At 45.7% G+C, this 27990-nt stretch overlaps 1 protein-coding gene across 1 annotated transcript in view; it reads left to right on the top strand.

The window, feature by feature from the left end:
* The window catches only part of EMG1 (EMG1 N1-specific pseudouridine methyltransferase), a 38233-nt gene that overhangs the window by 1577 nt on the left and 8666 nt on the right, over nucleotides 1-27990 (top strand). The window contains exons 2-5 of the mRNA XM_086932971.1: nucleotides 25806-25907; nucleotides 26037-26178; nucleotides 27055-27113; nucleotides 27400-27549. Coding sequence (XP_086789097.1) covers nucleotides 25806-25907; nucleotides 26037-26178; nucleotides 27055-27113; nucleotides 27400-27549 — 453 coding nt within the window. The remainder of the gene's footprint in view (nucleotides 1-25805; nucleotides 25908-26036; nucleotides 26179-27054; nucleotides 27114-27399; nucleotides 27550-27990) is intronic.

Raw genomic sequence — 27990 nt, 5'->3', positions numbered from 1 at the left:
AGTTGAGTGGCGTTGCGTAGATGAGTGGCATTGCGTAGATGAGTGGCGTTGTGTAGGTGAGTGGCGTTGCGTGGCGTTGCGTAGTTGCGTGGCGTTGCGTGGTTAAGTGGCGTTGCATGTGTGAGTGGCGTTGCGTAGATGCGTGGCGTTGCGTAGATGCGTGGTGTTGCGTAGTTGCGTGGCGTTGCGTAGTTGCGTGGCGTTGCGTAGTTGAGTGGCGTTGCGTAGTGGCGTTGCGTGGTTGAGTTGCGTTGCGTAGTTGCGTGGCGTTGCGTAGTTGCGTGGCGTTGCGTAGTTGAGTGGCGTTGCGTAGTTGAGTGGCGTTGCGTAGTTGAGTGGCGTTGCGTAGTTGAGTGGCGTTGCGTAGATGAGTGGCGTTGCGTAGATGAGTGGCATTGCGTAGATGAGTGGCGTTGCGTAGATGAGTGGCGTTGCGTAGATGAGTGGCGTTGCGTAGATGAGTGGCGTTGCGTAGTTGCGTGGCGTTGCGTCGTTGCGTGGTTAAGTGGCGTTGCGTAGATGAGTGGCGTTGAGTAGATGAGTGGCGTTGAGTAGATGAGTGGCGTTGCGTAGATGCGTGGCGTTGCGTAGATGCGTGGCGTTGCGTAGTTGCGTGGCGTTGCGTAGTTGCGTGGTGTTGCGTAGTTGCGTGGTGTTGCGTAGTTGCGTGGCGTTGCGTAGTTGCGTGGCGTTGCGTAGTTGAGTGGCGTTGCGTGGTTGAGTGGCGTAGTTGCGTGGCGTTGCGTGGCGTTGCGTAGTTGCGTGGCGTTGCGTAGTTGAGTGGCGTTGCGTAGTTGAGTGGCGTTGCGTAGATGAGTTGCGTTGCGTAGTTGCGTGGCGTTGCGTAGTTGCGTGGCGTTGCGTAGTTGCGTGGCGTTGCGTAGTTGCGTGGCGTTGCGAAGCGTTGCGTAGTTGAGTGGCGTTGCGTAGTTGAGTGGCGTTGCGTAGTTGAGTGGCGTTGCGTAGTTGAGTGGCGTTGCGTAGTTGCGTGGCGTTGCGTAGTTGCGTGGCGTTGCGTAGTTGCGTGGCGTTGCGTAGCGTTGCGTAGTTGAGTGGCGTTGCGTAGTTGAGTGGCGTTGCGTAGTTGAGTGGCGTTGCGTGGTTGAGTGGCGTTGCGTAGATGAGTGGGTTGCGTAGTTGCGTTGCGTAGTTGCGTGGCGTTGCGTAGTTGAGTGGCGTTGCGGCGTTGTGTAGTTGCGTGGCGTTGCGTAGTTGCGTTGCGTAGTTGCGTGGCGTTGCGTAGTTGCGTGGCGTTGCGTAGTTGCGTGGCGTTGCGTAGTTGCGTTGCGTAGCGTTGCGTAGTTGAGTGGCGTTGCGTGGCGTTGCGTAGTTGAGTGGCGTTGCGTAGTTGAGTGGCGTTGCGTAGTTGAGTGGCGTTGCGTAGTTGAGTGGCGTTGCGTAGTTGAGTGGCGTTGCGTAGTTGAGTGGCGTTGCGTGGTTGAGTGGCGTTGCGTAGATGAGTGGCGTTGCGTAGTTGCGTTGCGTAGTTGCGTGGCGTTGCGTAGTTGCGTGGCGTTGCGGCGTTGTGTAGTTGCGTGGCGTTGCGTAGTTGCGTGGCGTTGCGTAGTTGCGTTGCGTAGTTGCGTGGCGTTGCGTAGTTGCGTGGCGTTGCGTAGTTGAGTGGCGTTGCGTAGTTGAGTGGCGTTGCGTAGTTGAGTGGCGTTGCGTAGTTGAGTGGCGTTGCGTAGTGGCGTGGCGTTGCGTAGTTGCGTGGCGTTGCGTAGTAGCGTGGCGTTGCGTAGTTGTGTGGCGTTGCGTGGCGTTGCGTAGTTGCGTGGCGTTGCGTAGTTGCGTGGCGTTGCGTAGTTGCGTGGCGTTGCGTAGTTGCGTGGCGTTGCGTAGTTGCGTGGCGTTGCGCAGTTGAGTGGCGTTGCGCAGTTGAGTGGCGTTGCGTAGTTGAGTGGCGTTGCGTAGTTGAGTGGCGTTGCGTAGTTGAGTGGCGTTGCATCGTGGCGTTGCGTAGTTGCGTGGCGTTGCGTAGTTGAGTGGCGTTGCGTAGTTGAGTGGCGTTGCGTAGTTGAGTGGCGTTGCGTAGTTGAGTGGCGTTGCGTAGTTGAGTGGCGTTGAGTAGTTGAGTGGCGTTGCGTAGTTGAGTGGCGTTGCGTAGTTGAGTGGCGTTGCGTGGTTGAGTGGCGTTGCGTGGTTGGGTGGCGTTGAGTGGCGTTGCGTGGTTGAGTGGCGTTGAGTGGCGTTGCGTGGTTGAGTGGCGTTGCGTGGTTGAGTGGCGTGGTTGAGTGGCGTTGCGTGGTTGAGTGGCGTTGCATGTGTCAGAGGCTAAATGTAGCACAGGGAGACCTCCAGCGGTAAGACAATCAAAAACAACTTTGAAAACATTTCACAGTATGAAAAGATCAAACTCATGAACGAGCGTGATAGACCTCAGCTAAAAATCATGATAAATAACAACACACATTAGAAGTGAAACTGCAAGTACAGAAGGACCAGCTTTGCTTGTTTAAAACTCCCACTTCAGGCAGATGAGTGTAATGTGTAAAGCGTCTTGTGCACATGAGCAGATAGGAGTCTGGAAGCAAATACAAAGAAGAGGAATGACTGAGGCGCATTGGTGTGAAGCACATCAAAGGGCTTCTCCTCCCCTAATTAGGTGAGGAGAAGCCGTTCCGGGAAACTGAAAGTACGGCCGGCCATGAATAATTAGGGGAGGAGAAGCCCTTTGATGTGCTGGGCTGGCTGGCCCTGAATGCGCGTGCATGTTATCACGTGGTTCACGTGAACAGCATGAAAACCGCGGGGCTGAAAGCCCTTTGGTTTGAAGCTGTTTTCGCCACATGAATTCTCGCTCCGCTCGATGCGCTTGCGCACATCGATAGGTCGCGAGACCTAAAAATGCAACTCAACACATCTCCTTATAGAGGGAAACAAAGTTGGGGTTTTAAATATCGAAAAGGAGGGGAACAGTGGCACAGTGTATTAGTCACAAAAGAAGTATTTGTACTTGCTAGGCATCACCACACAATGACCATGTCTACTCATGCAACTAGCTTCTCTCGCGGTGTCACCATTCTTTATCCTGTCCTTCTTCTGACTCAATGATGCCCTCTGTCCCTGTAATACTAACGGCATTACTGATGACAGGGTCTCTTTCTATTGCAATAACTTTCTCTTGGTCCTGATCTTCCTCGGACAGGCACCCACTCATTCCGCCAGGAGACTCGGCAGAGCTACTGGTCCCTGTATTCTCCGATGGACTCGATATGCACGTTGTCACTAGCAACCGCATTACCATCGTAAAGGCATGGTGTAGGTGTGCAGTTCTCTTCTCCATCCGTCTCTGATTCCTCGTCGAACAACCAGTCAAAGTAGTCCTTCTTACTTGTGTACTCCTGTTCCTCATGCTGAATAGATCTTCCAGTGGTCTGATATTTAGTCTTTTCTTCTCTTCCTCTCTTTGTGGATGTGCAAGCCGATAGTGCAGAAGCATGCCATACTTTCCCATCGCTGAGGAGAGCGGAATTGTAAAAGACTTTCACCACTACTAACGGGTTTGTAAATCTGTTTTGACCCTTTTCAACAAATCCAATTTTCTTCACTCTCACTTTGTCTCCTTCTTTGATATTGATTTCTTTGCTCTTATGTTTAGCTTCGTACCTTTCCTTGCAAACTCTGTTTCCTTTGGATGCTTTCCCTGACTGATGCACTCGACTATTCTGCTCTCCTTGCGGTTTTGAGCCATCCAGCATTGTCCTTGGATAAGGGTGTTCTCCCTCTCATGAACTCGAAAGGGCTGAAGTGTGTGCTTTCACTTGGTGCAATTCTGTATGCCCAGATCATCTTGTACACTTCTTTCTTCCAACACAGCCCATTGTTGTTTGCGAGTTGTATAGTGTCTTTGATTACTCTATTGAAGCGTTCTACCGCCCCATTAACAGCAGGATGGTACACAGAGGGTGTTTTATCCCATTCCTTTCTATGATCCTTTTGAATTACCTTCCATTGTTGCTTACAATGGTTTTTGGTATGCCTATCTTTATTTCCGGCCATTTAGAGAAATGCTCCAGCATGACCACAATTTGTACATGTTCTTCCTTGTACCCAATGGGTCCCTTAATGTCAATGCCCACTCTTTCCCACGGCATTCCGGAACACTGTAATGGTTGAAGAGGTGGTTTCATCGTAACCTGTGATTTGTCTGAGTTTTCGCACTGTAAACAGTTTCTCACTGTTCGTTCAATTTCCAAGTCACATCCTGGCCACCAATACCAGTTCTTAATCCTTTGTTTTGTTTATGCCTAGGTGTCCTTTGTGGCATATGTCTAATATTCTTTTCCTCCGTGCGACTGCTGGTATGACCTTAACCTGTCTCAAGATGAGTTCTCCTTCCCTTGGCAATTCACTTCTGAGTTCCCAGAATGGTCTAAGCTCCATTTTTAAACTCTTCTTGCTGGGCCAGCCATCAACAATGAGTTTGTGCACTTCCTGCATTGTCTCATCCTTTTTGTATGCCTCATTCTAGTCCTTATTTTGTATGCTGGGGAACTCCTCAATGATGTTTGCCGCACAAAATTCTTCGTCTTTGTCTACAGGCTCCTCATAGCCTGGAAGGGGTAGTCTGCTTAGGAAATCAGCTACTACGTTTTTAGTACCCGGCAAGTACTGCACCTCATAGTTGTAATCTAGTAGCCTCACAGACAGACCTGCCAGTCTAGGTGATGCATTATATAGTCCCTTAACGGTAAGCACTTTTGTGAGCGGTTTGTGGTCTCACCATAAGGTGACCTTTTTTTCCCCAGATATCTTGTCGAAAATGTTCTAGTCCCCACACACAAGCTAATGCTTCCCTCTCTATTACGGAGTATTTTTCTTCCGTTGGTGTAAGCGAGCGGGATGCAAAGGCTATTGTCTCTTCTTTCCCTTCACTATCAGCTTGGGTGAGACTGCACTAATACCTCTTGCACTAGCATCAGTGGTGACAATGCTGTTAAGAGTCCTGTCAACATCTTGCAGGGGTGGTGCTTCGCAAATTTCCTGCTTGAGTGTATTGAAACTTTCATCGCGTTCTTGAGACCATTCAAACTTATTCCTATATTTTAATAGTTGTCTAATGCTATAGGTCTTTGTCGAAAAGTTCCTCACAAACTTCGAATAATACTCCACCAATCCCAAAAATGCTCTTAGTTCATCTTTGTTCCTGGGAACTGGTTCCTCTCTGATTGCCTTCAGTATCTCTTTCTTGGGCTTTATTCCCACATGTGTTATTTCATGTCCCAAGTATGTTACTTTTCTTTCTGCAAACTTGCACTTCCTTCGCTCTGCGGTCATTACGCACTTTTCAAGTACATTCAGTACACAAATCAATTATAGATCGTAGTCCTCCTGGTCTTTGCCCATCACTGGAATCTAATCTTGAAATATGAGCACTTTTTTTATTCCTTTAAACAGTTCATGCATGAGCCTCTGGAATAGTGCTGCTGCCAAAGCTAATCCAAAGGGTACCCTTTTGAATCTGTAGCACCCGAAAGGCTAAATGAAGGTAGTGAGATGCCTGCTTTCTGGGTGTAGGGGAACCTGGTGGTACGTGGCAGCGAGGTCTATTGTTGAGAAGACCTTCATGCCTTTTGTGAGTGAAAGCATTTCATTTATTTTTGGGAGTGGGTATTGGTCAACCAGGATATTTCTGTTGAGGTCGCACAAATCAATGCACAACCTCAATTGGCCATTCGATTTGCGGGCCAAGGGTGCAACCCACTCAGACGATTCTGTGGGTTCTATTATGCCTGCTTCTTGTAAATCATCAATTTGTCTCTTTACCTCTTCTCTGAGTGAAAATGGAATGTGTCCCCCCTTGTGTAAACACGGAATTGCGTTTTCCTCTAGTTTTATCTTATGTTGAAATCCTTTCAACTTCCCTATGGTGCCATTGAACACTTTGGGGAATCTGGCAGGAAACTTTGATTCACACACTTTCTCCATTTGTAAGGCCATTACAGGTTCTAAACTGTTTGGGTTGAGCGTGATCCCCAATTTTCCTTGGTCCTTCCAGCCTAGCACCGATGGACCAGTGGCTGAAACGTATAATTTACTAGTTGTACTTCTGTCCTTGAAATCAAATTCCAGCTCTCTACAACCCATCAACTCGATGGGTTCACCTGTGAATGTTCTTAGGGTAATATCAGCTGATTCCAACTCTTTCCCAAGTTTATTTTCGAATTTCTCCTTCCATATCTTCCTATTTACAATCGTACAAGGTGACCCAGAATCGGCTACTATTTTTATGCTCACTCCTCCTATGGTAATCTCACACACAGGTTTTTTCTTCTTACCTTCCTCCTTGTTCTCATTTGTTTTTCCTTCTGGTATGTTGAGCACACATAAGGTTGTACTCTTATTTATCCGAGGATTCCGATTCGTATTCCTTATTCTCTTCCACCAATTTCACTTTTTCTTTAATTTTCCTATAACACACTTTCTAAAAATGTCCCACTAGACCGCATTCAGTACATTTACTGTTCTTTGCCGGATATTTCCCGTAATTCGCTAAGTGTCTGTTGCTTCCACAACGAAAGCATTTGAGTTCCCCGAAATTTCTTGTACTCCCTCTATATTCATTTTCTTTGTTCACTCTACCTTTCTTTACTATGTGCTTCTTCTTTCCGCTACTTATTTTTGCCACTACACATGTTTCCTCCTGTTTCCCTTTATATTCTTTAAGCACAGCTTTAGCACATCGACCATTCATTTTTTTTTGTTTCCATCGCAATCACTTCTTGTAGCGGTTTCTCTCCCTTGGCCCATAAGGCATCCTGTATGTTAGGATTTGCTGCACACATTACAATTTGGTCCCCTATTAAATCGTCATGCATGTTTTCAAATTTACATGTCCGCGCTACATTTTTCAATGCAGAGATTGTAGTCTTCTATACTCTCCTCTTTTCCCTGCTTACTTCTATACGCTCCTCTTTTCCCTGCTTACTTCTGTAAAATGTATATCTATTAACTGCTACACACACAGTGGGCTTATAATAATTGTCTAAGTCTTCCATTGCATTTGCAAATACGTCTCCTTGTGCACCTTCACATACTTTTTTGTTTATACTATTGTACACCGTCAGTCCACTAGCTCATAAGCAGTGCAGCAGTATTTTTTTCTTCTCTTCAGCTGGTAATGGTTCATCTGGCTTATCAAAAATTGATATGTAATTATTAAAAAATTTGCGCCTTTCCTCCCACTTTTATGCACATAAAATACAGTTCTGTAAATGCTGGTAGACTTACTTTGTAGCAGGCACATTAACCCTCTGTGCTCCTTTTATAGTGAGAGTCAAAACTGCCAGTAGACAAAACACCGACCTTTTTTCCAGCAGAAACATTAAGCTGGCCTCTCGGTAAAATATACTCTATATACAACAGGTAAATAACTAAATGATTAAATACTATCCAGTAGATTTCTTCGACATACCACTATAATAATAATCTTGACGGGTATAGATTTTTGGAGGAATCAAAGATCAGAAAAACAGTTGGTGTTAGCGTTTAAAAAATTATGTTTTTGGACTTTGGAAACTCAAAACCAATGTTCTCATAATGTTACAACATGTCCTGATTAGATGGCCAGCATAATAGAAATACTCAATTGGTTTTGAGGTAAGCCTGCCATAGTTTCCCCGTGATGACGACTGTCTACCCTTAACAACGTCCTAAGAAATACATACAGATGGCACTGATTTTCTACTCTAAAGTCAATCAATCTCACTCTGGAACTAGGTGCTCAGTGAAGCATTGACTAGTGATTTGATTAGGAAAGAAGTGTGTAATGAGCCTGGTGCATTCCATTATCAGTGTGATAAAAATCTGAGCGGCGAAAGGCATTTCAAATTAATTTCACAATTGAATGTCAATTTGTTACCTATAACTAATAATGCAACGTAACAAATGTTTTCATTTAGAAAATTCGCCCTGTAAAATACTAGGAAATTATATTTTTCTAGTTGCTACAAATGTATTCCTGATCAATTGTCTTGTCTCGTATTTTATTTAGTCTTTGAAGCTTATGCACGTGCGTGGTGATGTTTACTTTAAATGTTTACATTATCTCTGGACACATATAGAAAGGATGTCGGATGTGGTAGAGGAGACAGTCCGACATTAAAGGCGAACAGATCGATCCCCCGATTTATGGGAAAGCGAGGTTTGATAGAGATGCCTGTCAACTGGGAAACGCTAATTCAGAACATAGAAAAAAAGAATATTTTGTAAAATATGGTGTTGAGCAAACATGTTTTGGTAGTATGTAACGTGGAACTTTAAGGATCTCCTGTTTGTCTATGCATTTCCCTCGAGGGCGTAGTCTGACTTTGCCAGTGCATGAAGGAAAAGAAAGTGTACCCATTTGCATGGCACTATGCCCTGCTGGAGGCCCCCCTGCCCATTCTAGTAACACTCATTTTAAATGTCAGCAGCAGATGATTAAATTAATTTGTTACCTACTGGAGTTTCCAAGAGTCCGAGCTAGGCTCTGACTGCCTGGGCTGGACACCACAGCTTCACAAGTCAAGGTCGGGACTAGTAGATGAGCCAGGTGGTCGATTCTCGAACACCGGCTTCCTCCAGTTTGACTCGAGGCCAAGCAGGGCATGATGGATGCCTAATTTCACATTCTCATTGCGAGCTAACATCCTTGATACCTCATGTTTTTGTCTTAAGAAAGTCCTATCAATTCCAGGTATTGCCCTTTGGGATCAAATCTGCCTAGGCAGACCCCCCAGGATATAGCGGCATGGATTAGCAAATTTAGCGGCACATAAATGGAAATTTAGCGGCACAAAAATGGAAATTTAGCGGCAATTTTGCGGCATTTTATTTGGCCATTTTTCCTACACCAAACACAGATATCTTAGTTTTTTTAGTTATTTAACAACATGAAGCTGTGTATGTATACTAATGTAAGCATTCCTCCATAGAAACACTCTTGATTGTAGGTTTAAGTAATTCACATGCGTAAAGATAACAGCCCACTTGTGAACCTGTGGCTATGTTTAATTTGCTTGCCGCCTCTTTTGATTTAAACTTAGGCCACATGATGACATCACTCTGCACACCTGTTATGTCTTGGCAGCCAAAAGAATGGAACCGGAGGCCACCAAGCCCCATACAGCAGAAGGGGAACGCGTGATGCATGCAAGCCCCCAGTGAGTGTCTGATGCCACTGCAAGCAAGGAAATTGTGCCACTCACCCCCACTGGTGAACAGACACCACCACATGCCAAAACAAGCATTTGCAAAGCAATTGGTCTCATATTATTAAAGTTTGAGCTATTGGCATTGTTAAATAATGCCACACCAATAGCTAAAACTTTAATAATGCGAGACCTATTGCATTGCAAATGCTTGTTTTATTTACAAGTGTTTTTAGGCAGCCCTCTTCATTAACTGTTCTGTGGCGTGAAAGAAGGAAGTGGTGCAGTGGTCATTGGCCAGAACAACCTACTTCAGAAGGAGGAACAGAGCCTTTGAGTCTCAACTGTTGCCTCAACAACATCCTGTTCTGAGCAAATCACATCATCAAGTCTTATTCGTAAGGTCACTGCAAAACAGGTTTTCATCCAAGTGCTTTCCCCTAGCTGTGTGTACTACCAAGAACAAAGATGCTTGTAACAAACGCCGTCTGCGGACTCGTTTATATTGTAGAAGCCCACGTGTTTCATTTAGTCCGCACTCCCGGTGAAGGCTGGGCTTTATGGCCGGGGCATTTCACTTGTGAGAGGAGCTGTGGAGAACTGCAGCTCTGAAGCGCTTCGAAAGCACACAGGGGCTTCTCGGAGTGTGTCGCACCAGTGAGGCACAAATCTGGTCAGCTAAAGATGTTCGTTGGGTGCAAAGGATACCAGGCGCTCACCAGACCCATCCAAAAAGCAATAGATTTGTTATAATGCATCCCTCGAGTGTTGCGATCTGGAAGAGCAAGCATTTTTTCCTAAGTGGACTTGGTTTTGATAATAAAGTGCACAACAACAAAGAAAGCAGAGTGGTGGTAAGGGGGCGAACAGCACATACTGGGGAGAAGGGAGAAGTAAAGATGAGGGACTACAAAGACGAATGTAATAAAAACAGGAATGGATACAGCAGTTTACTTGCGTGGAGCTACAAAAATGTTGCCGATTTCAGGGAGTATAAATACACGCAGTAAACAAAGGTATTGACAATTCAAAATGTAAAAGAAAAAAGCTCTAGTCGAATGTGTATTTTGTGCTGAATGCACATTCAAGATTTACTGTATAAACAACTCCCGATAACACGATGAACTAATGAAAGCTTCACTGACATGACAGCTATTTAAAAGAAAACCATGGAACACGTCGCACACAGCCCTTAAGAAAACACAACCGTTATGGCTGTAACTCTGGCGCTCCAATGCTGACGGCGGCGGAAAGGATTATGAGCAAATTGCCTCTTCAATGCCGAATAACAGACAGATCTTGGACAGGAGGAAGCCGGTATTGGACGGCGGCACGTAGTGACGTGTGCGCGCTCAGCCTATTATCGGGCATTGTTTGTTTTGCAGTCACTTTGGCAAATATCGCGGCGAGAATTACAAATATCGCGGCCATCGCGCTATTCAGCCGATTTCGCGATTTTTTTCGTGAATCGCGAAATCGCGAAATGCTGGAGGGTATGCCTAGGGTATTTAGAAAGTTGATGGTTCCTTTGGTGGCCCTTCTACATCTGCAGGGCTGGAATATCTTTCAGTACCTGGACAATTGGCTCCTCAATGCCTAGCTGGAAGTAGGAGTACTGAAAGGATGAGATCTAACAATGAATTGCCTTCAGTGCCATGCTCTTTTGATCAGTCTGGAGAAATGCAAGTTGCCCCTCTCAGGACAGACTGTTCAAGCACGGTTCAGGACGGATATGGATATGGTGTTGCTTCCAGAGTACAGAGCAATATGATTAAACGTGGCGCATAACTGTTAGTTATGTCCGGCAAAAGCCCCCACAAGGTTGTAGCTAAAGATACAGGGATATACAGCGTCCTGTGTATTCCTAATGACCTGGGCAAGACATGTTATGTTATTGTAATTTGTAGAGCGCGCGTTTACCCGTGGGTATCTTGGCGCTATGGACGGGCGAGGAAGTCTGCACGGACGGCTAATTCCGGAATAGCCAGGTCTTCAAGCCTTTCCGAAAGCAGATAAGAGAGGGAGACTCTCTAAGCTCAAGAGGGAGCGAGTTCCAAAGTTTGGAGGTGTAAAAATGAAAACTACGCATGCCCCATTGCACGGTGCAGGTTTTTGGTACCTGGAGAAGTTTAGAGCCCGAGGACCGAAGAATCCTGGTAGGTTCATACCTGGCAAGCAGGTTTTGAAAGAAGATCGGCCCTTTATTGTTAAGGGCCTTATAGGCTATGGACAGAGCTTTGAATTTAATCCGTTGCTCCACCGGAAGCCAGTGCAACTTGCGGATTTCGGCGGTGACTGAGTGGGTTCTGGGAATATTGAGAAGCAATCTAGCGGCCGGGTTCTGCACACTTTGGAGTTTTTTGAGACATTGTTTTTGGGCATTTCCTAATAATCCATTGCAATAGTCCAGTTTGGATTGGATCAAGGCTGTGACAAGTTTTTCTGGCATCTACTGGAATGTATGGGAGAATTTTTCTGATCTTTTTGATGAGAAAGTGGCTTGCTGACACAGTAGCGTTGGTGTGGTGGATTAAGGAAAGTTTAGGATCCAACCACACCCCCAAGTTCTTAACTTTTTCCGCAGGTCTGGGGGGGTACACCCATCTCCACTGGCCACCAAAGGTTGCCCCAACATGGTTGAACATTGCCAAAAGTCAGGATCTCTGTTTTAGAGGAGTTTAACTTGAGGCAATGGGTGTTCATCCAGTGATTGACCGTACGCATGCAGGTTTGGAATTGTGCAGCGGGAGATGAATCTTTTTTTTGTATGGTAATGGCAATCTGAGTGTCATCTGCATAGGATGTGAGGCAAAACCCAAAGTTGTGAATTAGTGGGGCCAACTCTGAGATATACACGTTAAAAAGTGACGGGCTCAGGGACGAGCCCCGAGGCACTCCACAAGGGAGGGTGTATGTGTCCGATCGGTAGGCATCCAACTCAACCATGAGTCTTCTGTCTTTTAGGAAGGAGGATAGCTGAGCCAATGCTGTGCCCCCGATCCCTATTCTCTCGAGCCGCTCATGCAAGAGAGAATGGTCAACCGTATCAAATGAGGCTGACAGATCGAGGAGTATGAGCATGGCTGTGCCATGCGTTAAATGCGCCGTTGAGCCATTTAAGGTATTTTGAGGCTGAAACTTCAGGGGACCCTAGGAATGAGGGACAGGACTCTTCTAGCAGGGAGCGAAGGGATTGCTTGTCCTTGAGCTCCCAATTCCTTTTAGTAGTAGTGGCGGTCTTTGATACCTTGGACGGTCCCAGGGGGGTAAATGGAAATGCAAATTTGAAAAATGCATGTTCTGACCACGTTAGGGCCAGCGTTTCCTTAGGCGCAAGGTTGTTGACAGAGGAAAAGAAACCATCCAAGGTGTGGCCAGCCTCGTGGGTGGGGATCTGAATTTTTTTTGAGAGACCTACTGCCTTCAGGGTCTCTAGTAATGCTTCCGTCTGTCTCCCTGTTGGCTTTATCCTCAAGATAGAAATTAAAGTCTGAGGATGGTTGTGAGAAGTTGGCCTGATATGTAGTGTTTCCAATTCTGGAACCACTTGGTATCAGTCCAAACAAACCCCAAAGATGTCTGGTTGTAAGTCAACCTTGTTAGACAAGCTATCCTAGTGGTAGCATGGACTAAGCAGCCTTAAAGGCTTAACTTAAGAGGTCGTGTTAAGCAAGCTGTTTTACCACATACAATCCTGTAATCAAATGAAAGGACACCACACAAGTATATATTATAAAAATATGTGTTTATTTCTAAATTAATCCCCAGTACTCTTTATGAGGAAAGGGGCACAAGCGTTAAATCAAAAGCACAGTATAACATACAAAGTTGCACAATTTTGGATGAGGGCCGGTGGCCACTCAAACCATATACTAAAAAAGTGGTATAAGAGATACCAATCGAACAGTGGTTAGGCCTAGGGCCTAGAGAATCGCTGGGAGCAGTCAGGACTAGCAATGCTGAAGTCGGGAGTAGCCCACGGAACTCGGGTGCAGCACGGAAAGTGCGGCTTGCACCAATGCAATGTCAATGGTGCGTAAAAGTTACACAAAGTGAGTTAAAAGATACTTCCGCTGAACCTAGAGGAACAAAACTCAAGACACAGACCCTAGAGGTGTGTACCAATGTGGGAACACCGGCGTTGCAATGTTACCTCACCCACAGGCCGTGGGTGCACAGGGTCGAAGTGGCGTCGGGTTTTGACACGCAGGCTCTTGGTGCTTGGAGCTGGAGAAGCTGCAGGCGATGTGAAGCAGAAGTGTCCGGTGTGATCCAAGGGTGGATCGAAGTCGGAAAGTACCTGAAAGCAGAGGGGACAGAGTCTGGGTCACTCAGCAGTGACCAGGGTGGAACCAGGACGGAACCAGGCAATGTCGGGCGCAATCAGGTGGTTGTCGATAGGCTTCTCTCCGTTGTCACGTGGGCTCTGGGGCATCTGCGACGTCCAGGAGCAGGTCACGATCTGTCCCACGTAGGCTCTCGCCGTCAGCACCGTCGGCTTCAAGATTGCAGCAAACAGCACTTGGCAAAAGCAATCCACGCGGAACCGGGAGATTGCTTATCACTCGAACCAGGAGGGTCAGAGTGGGGGCTCCTTTTTACAGGAGCTGGTGCAGATCTGGAGCAACCAGAAAAGCAAGTCGTATTCAAGTTTTCGTCGGCACAGGGGCCACAAGCCAGCTGGCAAGTGACCGGGCCAACGCATCGAGCCAACACAAGCAGAAGGGCCCCACGCAGCACTCGTCGAGTGTGGAGGGGGTAGCTTTGGTGCAAGTGTAGCTCGGGGTGGGGGCTTCTCAAACCCCGGTGCACAGCTTCAAGGATCACTCGTGGGCTGCACGGTCAGCGTCTCGTGGCCTTTTCAAGATGGCGTGCCCCACGCTTCCGGTCGCCTCCACTGGTCTCAGCTCTGCAGGGACTGTGGATCGGGCTGGGAGAAGGCAGGCAGGCTTGATCTCGTCGATCTCTGTCGCTCGAGTTCCGGCGGGAACTGCAACAAAGCAAGGGTCGAGGGCTGGATGGTGCCTGTTTGCACAGGGTGGTCACTCCTTGACCACAAGGGAGATTCTTCAGTCTTCTATGTTGAGTAGAATGTCGAAGGGTCCAGAATTCGTTTCTTATGTTTCTTCAGGATGATCTGAGTTGCATTGGCACTGCTCCCACTCTTATTCGAATCTGGTGGGCTGGACATCCTGCTAGGTCCCCTCCTATGGGTGGGACCCAGGAAGGGGGTGGTTACACCCCTTTCCTTTGATCCAGACCGCGCTGGGGCTGGAAGGCCCCAGAACCGGTTTGGCCGGATTATGCAAGGGGCAGCCTTGTGCTCCCCAGGCAGTGTCTGGTTTCTTTGAAACCTCCCTGCTGCAATCCACTATCTCCTGTCTGGGGTGGTTTAACACCGCCCTGCGACAGGAAACCCTTTGTCCAGGCCACCATTTGCTGAGTTTCGGTCAGCAGCAGGAGGCCAGACCCGTGTCTGTAGCAGGGGCATCCATTTTGTGGATCTGAGGCTCATTTTAAATCAACCGCGTTTCAGTAAAGTAACATGTCTTATCCCTCTAGAAGGGTGGAATGCTACCCCCGTCGCCAGAACTGGCGAGGGGGTAGTATTCCAATTCGTATGACACCTTACACGACATGTTTTGATAAAGCCAAACCAAAGTTGCTATATAACCGCGAGGATTATAAGGCGCTTAAGAGTATATGGTATGGCATTATCCCGGATCAGCTTAGGGAGTTGTTCCCGACAGCTGCAGACAGGCTCAGCTCATGCCAGAGCTCCATCTCACATAAAACCACGCACTCTGCCCCCAGGATTGATGAGGCCTTCCATAGGAGTGGCTTACAGGCTATATATGTGTCCAGATATAGGTTTAGATATAGGTATACTATATCTAAGCAAGGGGTGATTACACCCACTTGCCCCAGCTGAGTGATCAGCCAGTTGTGTCAATTTAAGAACCAGCCAGGGGTGGCAAAAGCTATGCTTCAGCCCCTGGTAGGCCTTGGTGGCACCTATGCCCTGAGCACCTATAGTGCATGGTACAGGGGCTGACAAGGAGTCCATTTCCAATTGTGGTATGTACCTATAGCACATGTATTATAAATTTAGAGAGAGAACAGCAGGCTGGAGGGTCTGATTAGCAGGCCCACAGCCTCAGTAAGTCGAAAACCAGTGAAGCAAAAAGCAAAAATTGGGGTGACCATAGGATAGCAGACCCTACTCTCCTACAATGGTGAATTGATCATTTTGTAGACTGGATTCTAACAGGGTGTTGATGTTGGAGATAAAATGGCACCTGAATCCGGGAGGCCGATATAAAAGGATACCCTTGAAGGTTTGCTTAGTGTTCAGTTCAATGATGAAGAGTAAAGACTCGTAAAAAGATGTAGAAGTCGTGAAAAACCTAACTGGAAAATGGTCCCTAAGTATAATGGCCACCCCTCCCCCGCGTTTGAGAGGTCTATCTACCCTAATTGCCTGGTAGCCTGTCGGGGCTGCAGTTACAAAATCAGGGTCAGATGCAGTGTCAGCCCATGTCTCGGTCAGGCACAGTACATCCAGATCATGATCGATAATAAGTTGGAATATTTCATATTTATGTTTGGCTAGGGATCTGACATTTACTAGGCCTCCGTTTAAGGTGGTAATAGTCCCAGAGTGGGGGGAGACTTACTATTTCCGGGGTGCTGGGTTGTCTGAAATGCCCTGGTTTTCAAATGTTCTGGTAGGGAGAAGCCGCAGGTGCATGCTGAATTTGGATTGCCTGGTATCAGTTTACAGCAGTTAGGGGCTGCTGTGTTAAGACTGAGGAGGGCTGTCGAGTCCTAATGCAAGATGCAAGGTATGGAAGGGGCAGGTATTTTGGCACTAGGCACGGGCCAGACGCAGACGGGATTGCCTTTGGCACGCTCCCGCTGCGCGAAGCTGCCATTGCCGTTATTTGTGGCCCGTCCCCCCTCTAGCCCGGAAGTCAGACACACCTGGCGCTCCCTCCACATCAATCGGGTAAAACCAGTGTTGGATCGGGGAGCGCGAGGCACCAAAGGGCACCAGAGAAAGGGAACGTGTGCAAAGAGCAAAAGAACCGTGACGGGTACAAACAAGCAGCAGTATTTTTCTATTTCTAAAACTATTTAAAACACAGAATGATTAAAAGATTTCAAAGTGCAGGCAGCAGCATAAGCGGAATGGGAGCAGAGATGGATATGCTCTTACCCCGCGCGTCCGACATCACCATAGATTTTCTTTAGCACACCTAGCAAATATTGGAGACCTTCTTTAATGGAGTGAGAGAAGGAGATTCCAGTAAACAAAAAACCCTGAGCAGAGAACAGCTGGCTGAAACCAGAGCCCTTGATCAAGGAGTTTCCACTTCAGTACTTTCCAGAGAAAGTAATTACGACAGATTCCAGCTCCAAACGGTGGGGGGCAACCATGCTAGGCAACATGTTTGAATATTCACCAACTCCTCTCCAATCTCTTCCCCTATTGGAAAGGTTTACAAATGTATTTCCAGGGCTCCACAAATCCACTTGCCCGCTCGCAAATGCGAGTGAATTTTCTGCAGGTCGAGTCAGTTTCAAGGCCTACTTGACCGGCCTGGCGAGTGCCTCTGAGGTAGGTGCAGTAGCATGTGGAAGGCTCTAGGTAGCAGCATTGCGGTGCAGGGTGCGTTGCGCGATGAAAGGCTTAGGGGGCAGCATAGTATGTATCATGCACGCGGGTGCGGTGCGCCGTGAAAGGCTTAGGGGCATCATGCACGCATTGCCTATTGTTGGGGTGCCAGGGCCGTCAATCTTGTAGCGCGCGAAAGCGCTAACAATGACGGCCCTGGCCTTCCCCCGTGCTATGCTGCTTAAAGTGCAGCAGTGACGTAGCACACCACCACGCGCTCTCCTCGGTGGAGTTGGGACTCAGAGTGCAGGGCGATTTTGGCAGAGGTGAGTCCGTTTTCACATTACATTTCATTTAGGCCCGCCGACAGCAAAACTTATCAACTAATCATTTCAATCACCGTGCATTCTTTTCAGTCCGTGAGTGATTTATTAATGTAATTAGCAGCCTGTGCCTGCAAGTAGACTGCTCACCTCGGGCTCGGTGCGATAGTGGGCATTCAACCTTAATTTGTAATGGCGGATGGAGATCTAAAATGTAGTAATGAAAATGGACAGGCATCATTAATAATACAGAGGGAAACTTTTTTTTATTGTTTTGAAATGAGTGTATATCATTTTAAATTTCTTGTACTGGCAATTACTGTCTCATTTGCGAGTAGTTCGGCATTTATAGGACCAGTCATTTAGACTTCTGGATATGTCGCCCTATATCTGGTATCTTTCAAAAGGTGTGCCCGGCGTGTCTAGGAAGAATGGTCGTATCAAGTCTGGCAGGTTCATATTTTGCTGAAAATCCGACCATATCCAGTGGCCGCATATCTACATGTCAATATACTGCAATGTTTTTTATACACAGTGCTTGTGGATGGCTCGGTGCAATATTAATGATTATGATTCATAGACTCCTCCACCCCATTCCATATATTTTTTTTTGTTGAATTAAAGCTGTTGCTGCTAAGATCGTTGCACCCGTTATGCAGCAGGTATTTCTGGGGCAGTGACAAGAAGTGTGGGCAGCACTTAAGTCTTAGTGGGCCAGAGGTTAGGGAGCGCTTGATTTATTTATTTAAATGAACGAAAGGAAAGTTGGTAGTTCTGGCAACCCTGCTAATGCTTATGGTGAAGTCAAGCTTTTTATTTGAAGGGGGTGGGGGGTAAAGTGTCTAATAGAAGATGTTTTCACATAGATTTGTGTGTTGCATTTTGGTGATTGCTGGTCTTAGGGAGCTGTGGGGTACGCAAAATAAATTAAACATTGTTGACAATTGAGCATTTGGTGAGCAGTTCAAGATTCATTTTCATAGACCATAAATATCCAAGTCATGAGCCCTGCCTCAGTATGCATCCCAGTGCAATTAAGGGGAGGGAAGAAAACGTTGAATTATGGGTGGGATAAGAAAGGGATTACACAGAAGATGGGGAAGAGGATATGCAAAACGACAGAAGCAACGAATTAGAATGACAATGCTGTACTAAGTACTGATATGTTGTATTAAAGTTTATAAGTAAGGTATTTTTTTGCCATGTATGTTGCCATGTATGTTCGCAGAAACCTTCCCCACAGCACTTTGATACACACATAGGGAGGTAAATGGGTGAAATTTGCCGTTTATTTGGGTGGCCAACGTTTTCCTAGGTTGTTGGCGCTGCAAATGTTTTGAAAAAAGTCCATTATGCCATCAATTGTGGGTCGAGTGCATTGCTGTTAGGCCGAGTAGAAAAGTCTACTCACTCGACCTGCAGGTCAAGTGAGATTTTTTTAGATTTGTAGAGCCCTGATTTCTGATAAAGGCAGTAGTAAAACACTTTACATGGTAGCAATAAAAAAGGGGGTGTAGGGAAAGTGAATTTGTGGTTGCTCAGATTATCGCATTTGCAAATATACATGTATGTTTGTTCTTGAGAAAATGGTATGCACGCAAGTTTTCTATGATTACTTACCTCTGAAAACGCTTGTGAATTCCTGAAAGTCCTAAATAAACATTAATGCAAGGACATATACTCAATTTATTTTCAGGCTGTGCATAATGATTTTACACTGGTGCACCATTATATTTATTTTCAGTATTGGTGTTTTACTAAATGATACCTCAGAAAAGTGGTATATTAAGTAGCACTGCAGTTTAGCAAAACCCTCTTCTCCAAGTTGCAAATGATTTGGGTGTACGTTTTATTTTGAAAGCAAACAATCCCCAGCCTTGCTTTCATCTTTTTGCATGTAACTGGGGAGTATCCGGGGAACTTATACATAGCCTCCAATTGTTACATTTTGCAAACACATGGATGCTTTTGTACTGGAACCACTGTCGGTGATGTAAACTGAGCTTGCTGCATTTCCTTAGAGCGCACACACTGATAGTAAAGGCCTTTGCATTAAGGAATCCTATATACACGTTAGAAATACTTCAGAAGTGTATAAACCTTGCCTTGGGGCAGACAATCCTCTTTCACAGTTGTATGCGGTGCTGCTGCAAGCTTTCATGTACAGGGCTTGTACTTCAGAGGTTTTGTCTTCTTGTCCAGTGGGCAAAATAAATATGAACATTTGTTGAACTTGGTTCCAGACCATATGTTATAGGCCTTCTGTGATAGGAATTCCACACCCATGTTGTATTCTGTATTTCTGGCAAAGTCTTTGGTGCAAACCGGTTTCCGGGTGTGCACATGAAACACAGAGGGGTATGCTCCTTAATAGGAGCTGAAAGCTAGATTCCTGGTGTGAAAAGAGTCCCCATTAGAGTACATAACAACGCAAGTTGTTACATCGACTTGCTATAGGAGGTGCGCTGGACTTAGGAATTGTATCATTTACTATTCCAACTCCAGTGTGCGCAACAGTAGGGAAGGTGTTGGAATAGTAAATTATACTATTCCTTAGGTTAGCTAGCCCCCTACAGCAAGTCAATGTAACTACTTGTGTTGTAATGTTTCACCTCTTTCTCTCTGCTTCTTTCTTTCTATCATCCTTTGCCTACCTTTCCAGCAAAAATCAAGTCAGAAGGGATTGGCGAAACCTATATCTTAAAGAACATGTAAACACTGCCCTACAAACTATGTTTGGCTATCCTTGTAACTGAAATGCTAATGTATCTGCTTAAATACATTTTAATAAAATACTTAGAAATAAAAAAAAAGTAATGTACTGCGATGTAACAACGCGGTCATTGTAACAACAGCGTTGTAGTTGCATGCGTTGTGACGCATGCACTGTAATGGCTGTTTCCCGTTCAGTGTGTAGGTTATCAACTGAGAGGCAGTGAGACCCCTTATAGTCCGACCTTCTTCACATGGCCACATTTTGTAATTCTATGGTCAATCGCTTGATCTCACTGTGTCTCAGTTCCCTTGTTTGAAATTACTTTGAGCATAACCAGAGTGCTAGAACAATGACTGGTTTACATTTCACAATGAGATGGACCCTGCAAGGATTTATCAGTCAAAATGTTATGGGCTCGATTTGCAAAGCTATTTACACATGTACGTTTTTGGCTTACATCTGCAAATGTAGAGGTTTTGCACAGACAAATAGATGTGCTTACACTGCCCACTATGAAAGAGGTTGAAAATGCACTGCGGACAGGGGTGGGATTAAACACTTCGCCTCGGTGGAAAGTGACCGCATCCACTTGGAAGCAGGAAGGAAAGACATCTGTCACCTCACCCCCCCCCCCCCCCCCCCCCCTCGGCGCCTCTGCCACTAAAAGAGCTCTAGGGAGATGGGAAGCATTTGTGTCTACCAGCCTATAGGGTCATTGAACCCTCCAACCCGGCCTGTGGGAGGCAGAATAGTTTTAAACATTTTTGCTAACTAATGCTCTTTCAACCTTTTCACCCCATTTGTTCTCTGGACATTTTTGGCATTCCACCTACAAAGTCCTATCTACTTTATCTGTTCTTGTTTTACTCATTGCTTTTTTCTTCTTTTTACAAATTGGTTTGGAACTTTAATTATCGGGTTATTCATGTTTTAGTGCTGCTTGCATTCTTAACACGTTACTATGAGGAAAAGCCTACTGTTTTGTGCCACTGCTACCCGCAGAACGTCTAGGTTTTCTAATTGAAACTGTATTTTTACCATTCATCTTACAAACCTGTACTCTGGTGAGCACAATTACCAATTCCACTTCTTTCACCAATTGGGTATGTGAATAGGGGCCAAGGAGCTTAATATTTAAACATTTCACTCTCTAATTCCCAACAGTGGGCAGTCCCTCCCACTTCTGTTCTGGGAGTCTCATCCTTTCCCCAATATACCTAAAAATGTTGAACTTCCTCCTTGGGAGAGAGGTAGGAATAAAGTCATCTTTAATGGTTGGAGGGGCAAGAAATAGATCAAAATGCAATTGGAAAGTGCTGCCTTTATTTTTTATTTTTTTAGGTCTCGACCTAAAGCATTGCTTTAGCAATGCTTGTTTGTCGAGATTCTAGTAAGCGGTCAAAGTGTAGCAAAACGGCGGATTAGCCACAGTTCATGTGATCTGTGCGCGTGCACAAACCAGCCACATGACACACCACCATTTGTCTGTGCCTCGCATCAGACTTCAAAGCTGCCGCTCCCCCATACTTCAAAGGCTGCCGCTCCCCCGCCCGCCGCATCAGACTTCAAAGATATGCCCTTCTCTCCCTATACAGTGTCTTTCCCTGCTCTCGCGTTGGTCTGGCCGTGTCTCGCTTCTCCAGCCCCCTCCTCCCACACATTTTTAGGTCCAGCCGCTAGACTTTAAGGAAAAGGGGAGCTCAAAAGTGCTACCCACGTTTGCTGGCTGGCAGTGGCTACAAGCTTCAGTGCACGTGCACGCACGGCTATCTGCTTTTCATGCCTTTCCTCATGGCGCCTCTCACAACTGCCCCTCCCCCACCACAGATCGTGAGGCTTCCCACGTCTTACAAGGACCCCCATTGAGGACCTGGATCCCTACTATCATTGAATTGCCCGTTACTTTGACACCGCAGCAGCGGCTACCGGGAGTGGTTATTGCGAAATCGCATTCGCACCACTGAGCCTACTCCGCCGTCCCCGGCGTGGGCATTCTGTATATATGTATTTGTTAGGCAATTTTCTGTCGTCCGGAGGATGAACCTGGTATTGTAATAGGGCTCGAAACGTCGTCAACCTTAATACACTAAATGCATATTTATCTTGTGATTATTTGCATATGTGTATATTTTGGATTGTCTGTGTATGATTTATGATATTCAGACTGCCACAATTTGCCTAAAAACTCTCTTGTTTGTCTTCCCTTGAGTGTGTTAGTTGTGCACCGGCTGGTGTCCCACTTGTTTCACACTTAAATTTTATACACTTTATGCATTGGAAATTAAACTGTCCGGCTGGACATTTGATATAGAACTATTCAGTCTATATTTATTGGAATTCATTGTGGTTTTTTGTCTAGGGACATTGTCTCTGTTAATACACCTCCTCCACCACAGAGCAAATCTCACGGCTGTGTCACCAGACCGTGTTTCTTTATGAATATGTCTCTTCATTAATATGTCTCTTCCTCTGCAAGCGCTCATATCTGCTCATGTAAGACGCCCTAACTTTTTGTGTTTTTGCAGATCATACAGCGCGAGTTCGACCCGAAGGTTTCATAGCGCTTTACACGAGCACATTCATATTTGTAGGTGCAGGCATATCCCTTTCACTATTCTGTCCCCTCTCCCTCCTCCTACACATCCCTCCCCTGCAAGTCAAAGTACTTGGCTGAAATGACATGCACCCCCTCTGGCTCACACCCACCTTCAGTGCCGCAGGAGCAGACGGGCAGCAGGTCCAGCAGCCCCCAGATGCAGAAGTGCAGGGTGCCGTGCAACCGTGCCATGTTCCTCCTTTTTTTTTTTTTCTGGACGAAAGTGAAACCCTACCGTGCTTGTTTACAGTAGCCTTTTTTTTTTTTGCAGAGGTTTTATATAGTACACACATTCATTTTGTTAGGCACGGGGAGATTCATTTTTCTCCTCAAATGCTGTTGCTGTGTTGCTTTCTCTCTAGTTTTCCTCTGTGCCGCTTCTTAGGTTAGATAGCGAGTTCACCATTCCTCCGCGCTCACTCCCGCTCCCCCCCCCCCCCCCCCCCCTTGTGCGTTCACCCCGACCGGCCGTGCATGCCTACTGGCTTTGCCCCAGCCTCACACGATCACGGACTGTGCCCCAGTCGACTCTGTCCCAGCCTTACATAGAACCCCCTCACACACCCTCACATCCTCACCCTCACACACCCCCTCACACCCCCTCACCCTCACACACCCCCTCACCCCCACACCCTTATACCCCCTCACATGCCCTCACTCACCCTCACTCACACACCCTTACACTCCTTCCCCCCTCACACACCCGCCACCTTAACCACCCTCACCCTCACCCTCACTCACCCTCACCCCCCCCACCCTCACACCCCTCACCCTCACACCCCCTCCCCCTCACACCCCCTCACTCCCCCTCACACCCCCTCACTCCCTCTCACACACCCTCACTCTCCCTCACACACCCTCAATCCCCCACCCTCATTCCCCCCCCCCCACCCAAACAACCTCACACCCTCCCAACCGTCTCACCAGCATAGCATAACAAAACATAGCATAGCATAACAAAGCATAGCATAGCAAAGCATAGCATAGGATAACCAAGCATAGGATAACCAAGCATAGCATAACCTAGCATAGCATAACCTAGCATAGCATAACCTAGCATAGCATAACCAAGCATAGCATAACCAAGCATAGCATAGCATAGCATAACCTAGCATAGCATAACCTAGCATAGCATAACCTAGCATAGCATAACCTAGCATAGCATAACCTAGCATAGCATAACCTAGCATAGCATAACCTAGCATAGCATAGCATAACCAAGCATAGCATAGCATAACCAAGCATAGCATAGCATAACCAAGCATAGCATAGCATAACCAAGCATAGCATAGCATAACCAAGCATAGCATAGCATAACCAAGCATAGCATAGCATAACCAAGCATAGCATAGCATAACCAAGCATAGCATAGCATAACCAAGCATAGCATAGCATAACCTAGCATAGCATAACCTAGCATAGCATAACCAAGCATAAGATAGCAAAAAGCAGCATAACAAAGCATAGCATAACAAAACATAGCCTAACAAAACAAAGCATAGCAAAACATAGCATAGCACAACACAACACAACACATAGCATAACAAAACCTAGCAAAACATAGAATAGCATAGCATAGCATAAAAAATAGCATAACAAACCATAGCATAACAAACCATAGCATAACAAACCATAGCATAACAAACCATAGCATAACAAACCATAGCATAACAAACCATAGCATAACAAACCATAGCATAACAAACCATAGCATAACAAAACATGGCATAGGATAGCATAACAAATCAAAGCACAGGATAGAAAAACATAGCATAGCATACAGCATCACTCAGCACCACCACAGCATCACTCGGGGGCATCACAACATCACTGCGCTACCACAGCATGACTGAATGCCACAGCATCACTCGTTCGCCACCACAGCATCACTCAGCGCCACCACAGCATCAATTTGTGCAACGATTCAACGATTCATAGCATAACCAAGCATAGCATAGCATAACCTAGCATAGCATAGCATAACCTAGCATAGCATAACCAAGCATAAGATAGCAAAAAGCAGCATAACAAAACATAGCATAGGAAAACAAAGCATAGCATAGCATAACAAAACATAGCCTAACAAAACAAAGCATAGCAAAACCTAGCATAGCACAACACAACACAACACATAGCATAACAAAACCTAGCAAAACATAGAATAGCATAGCATAGCATAAAAAATAGCATAACAAACCATAGCATAACAAACCATAGCATAACAAAACATGGCATAACAAAACATGGCATAGGATAGCATAACAAATCAAAGCACAGGATAGAAAAACATAGCATAGCATACAGCATCACTCAGCACCACCACAGCATCACTCGGGGGCATCACAACATCACTGCGCTACCACAGCATGACTGAATGCCACAGCATCACTCGTTCGCCACCACAACATCACTCAGCGCCACCACAGCATCAATTTGTGCAACGATTCAACAACTGGTTCAAATATGTTCCCTCAATGTTTCAAGCTTTATTACAAATGTTACAAAAAGATGTTAATATTTCACTTATGTTCTTGGATTTTCGTCACAATAAAATACACTGAACATAATCTTCACCAAAGTTTAAGCTATTGCCATTATTAATTACAATAACTTTTATTTAAGTATTATTATTTAAAAAACTTTAAAAATCCATTGTTATTTGTAATATCAATACATGTAAGTCACGTAAATACAACACTCATTGCATTACAAATGCTATAGGTGTCATATTTGCGAAAGTTATAACTACTGGCATTGTGAATGACAAAACTATTAATTTCGCGATTTTTAAAAACAAAACATAAATAAAAAATGTCATTTACAAAACCAATATCAAACTTTCCTAATGCGAGACCTATTGCATTGCAAATGCTTGTTTAATTTGGCTGAGAACATTTAATTACTGATCATTCAAACGCTACACACTCATAGGAGATAGCGATTGATATTCATTACCTAGAAGCCACTGGGAGATGGGAAGGGGTGTCCTCCATCATCTTTATTAAACAGCTGAGTTAGAGGAAACAGGAAGCTCTTTTTTGTGGTATTGAACGTGTAATAATAGCATGTTCAAAAGCCGGAATAGCTGTCAGCATGAAAACCGTAACTTGTCGAGATAGACAGGAAGGGATTTTTGTCTAGAAGTTAATTTTGCTTAGTATTTTAAAGGTGCTTTGGGGTGTAATCCGGGGAACTTGTAACGGGTTGCAGATCCAAAGTACTATATTGCCCGTCACTCCTCTGTTGTGAAGATACCCTATTATTTTGTAACCACGTTCCTATATCCATTTTCTTTACTATAGCCGCAGTTGGTATGCTCGCTGCATACAGAATCAGTGGGTGAAATAAATAGAATATCTGAACAGTTAAATACCCGATGTCTTAAAGTTTGTGCTTTTTTTGCCTGTATTCTCTGCAGGTTGGAAAGACGTATGAGCTTCTGAACTGTGACAAACATAAGTCCATGCTGATAAAGAACGGCCGTGACCCGGGACAAGTGAGGCCGGATATTGCACACCAGGTAGAGTCCGAGAATCTCCAAATCCACCACAAGCTTTTATCTACATGTGTTGAACCTCCAGACTTTCTTGATTTTTCTTTTTGACTTGCGGTGTTGCTGTGTGTTAGAGATGGTTTCTTTCCCTTGCAGAGCCTTCTGATGCTTATGGACAGCCCCCTGAACCGTGCTGGCCTGCTGCAAGTATATATCCACACTCAGAGGAATGTTCTGATTGAGGTTAATCCTCAAACCCGCATCCCCCGCACCTTCGACAGATTCTGTGGACTCATGGGTAAGCCACACAATCACTCACGCACACTCCAGACAGAGCACTTAGTCTGCCCACCTGTAACGGATCCCCGCTATATCATTACTAGTGACATAAAACAGTAAAGCTGCAGGAGGAAAAGATTCTCACATTATGCTTTATACTCTGAAAGCTGCAGCAGCAGATCTCTGCTCTGTCTGACAAATTCTTGTGCACTAAATGACCTTGGGAAATAAGCAAGTTCCCTTGGGTGCTTGCCCTGCCAGGCCTTGTGGATATTAGCGACCTCTGTAGAACAGAGCACTGAGATTCAACTCCTTAACGAATATTGAGGTGATTTACTGGATCAAAGAAAAGGGTCCACAAAATACCCTATGGATGCTCACTCTCAGCATGCCACGAATAACAGGGCGAAGTGTTGGGCTTCACATAAAGTACATCGTTGCATTTAACAGAAGACTAATGATTGCGAAGACGTGGGCTGTCCTCCATTTGACTTGTTTGGACTTGCAAAAATTGCTTTTTTAAATGTATGGGATATCGTTTGAAAGGGTCTTGGACTGAGTACAAGGAAGGATCCGGAAATGGGATGAGAGGACATAGAGCAGGCCTTAGCTGAATGAGGTGTCGACCATTAACATGTGGTATTTGCCAGTGGGTAGGGCTTAGGCCGGGAGGTAGTAGGAGGCCCTCTGCCACTTTGCTGTGACGTCTTTGGTGACTGGTGGGTTCTGCAGTGCAATAGAAGGATGGAAATGCTTTTAGATGTTAATTTTTTAAATACATTGTTAATGTGAGCTGGAAGGATTGAACGTCTGCAGTGATCTTTAGTTCTTGTAGTGGAGTGACGTTTTTCGATCTTTTGTGACTTGTAACTTTTTCCATTTTTCCACAATACAGTCCAGCTCTTACACAAACTAAGCGTCCGAGCGGCAGATGGACCACAGAAGCTCCTTAAGGTAAGTGCTTCTGGGCGGCCCTTAAGGACCTCTTTCAATGACCCTCTTATGCATGTGTATCACTCTAGGATGGTTGGTTATAATGCGCGTGCCGTGATCTCCTGTAGGTGGCACTTCTGTTCACTTCCTTGTGAAAACAGCTGATGGTATTGGTAGACTTTCCCTGGTTGCATGCCATTTTCTGCACCCTTTGCTCTTTTATCTGTGTTTGGTTGGGGTAGCAAGGAGCCGTATGGTTCCATTACTCAATCGAACAGAGTTTGATGCTCCCCATCTCTGCTCCCAGGTGATCAAGAACCCGGTGTCCGACCATTTCCCTGTGGGATGCCTGAAAATTGGCACATCCTTCTCCTCACAACAGGTGGTTCATATTCGAGATCTGGTTCCAGAGATGGAGCCAGTGGTGTTTGTGGTGGGAGCCTTCGCCCACGGTGCGGTGAGTCATTGCAGGCAATATTTGCAGAGTTCCTGTTCCGTAATTTATTTTCTTCCCACCAACCTTTCCTTCAGTTCTTCCCAAGCAACTCTACTGACCTTTCTTTCTCAATTTTTCTATTCTCTAAATAGTCATCTTCCTTTATATTCTCCCTGTTTTCTGAGCTTTCATTCTTTTTCTTTATTCTTTCCGCTGGTCTCCTCCATTCCCCTACCCTCTTCTTTGCGAACTCTTTTCTCTTTTTGCTCCCGTTTTCATCCGCCCTCTTCAATCTCTAGGCATTCTCGCATTTATGTTGCCCTCTCACTCCTCTCCAGTCACACACCTATGTTATTGTCTTGTATACACCTATCCTCCCTTTTGTTGGACAGCTTCTTTTCTTTCCTCCACTTTTTTCACACATGCTCGGTTTGTCTTTCATGATCTGTATTACTTTTCATA

Source organism: Lissotriton vulgaris, chromosome 7, assembly GCF_964263255.1.
Source record: "Lissotriton vulgaris chromosome 7, aLisVul1.2, whole genome shotgun sequence".
Lineage (NCBI taxonomy): Eukaryota > Metazoa > Chordata > Amphibia > Caudata > Salamandridae > Lissotriton > Lissotriton vulgaris.
This window is presented reverse-complemented; position numbering and strand designations above follow the sequence as displayed.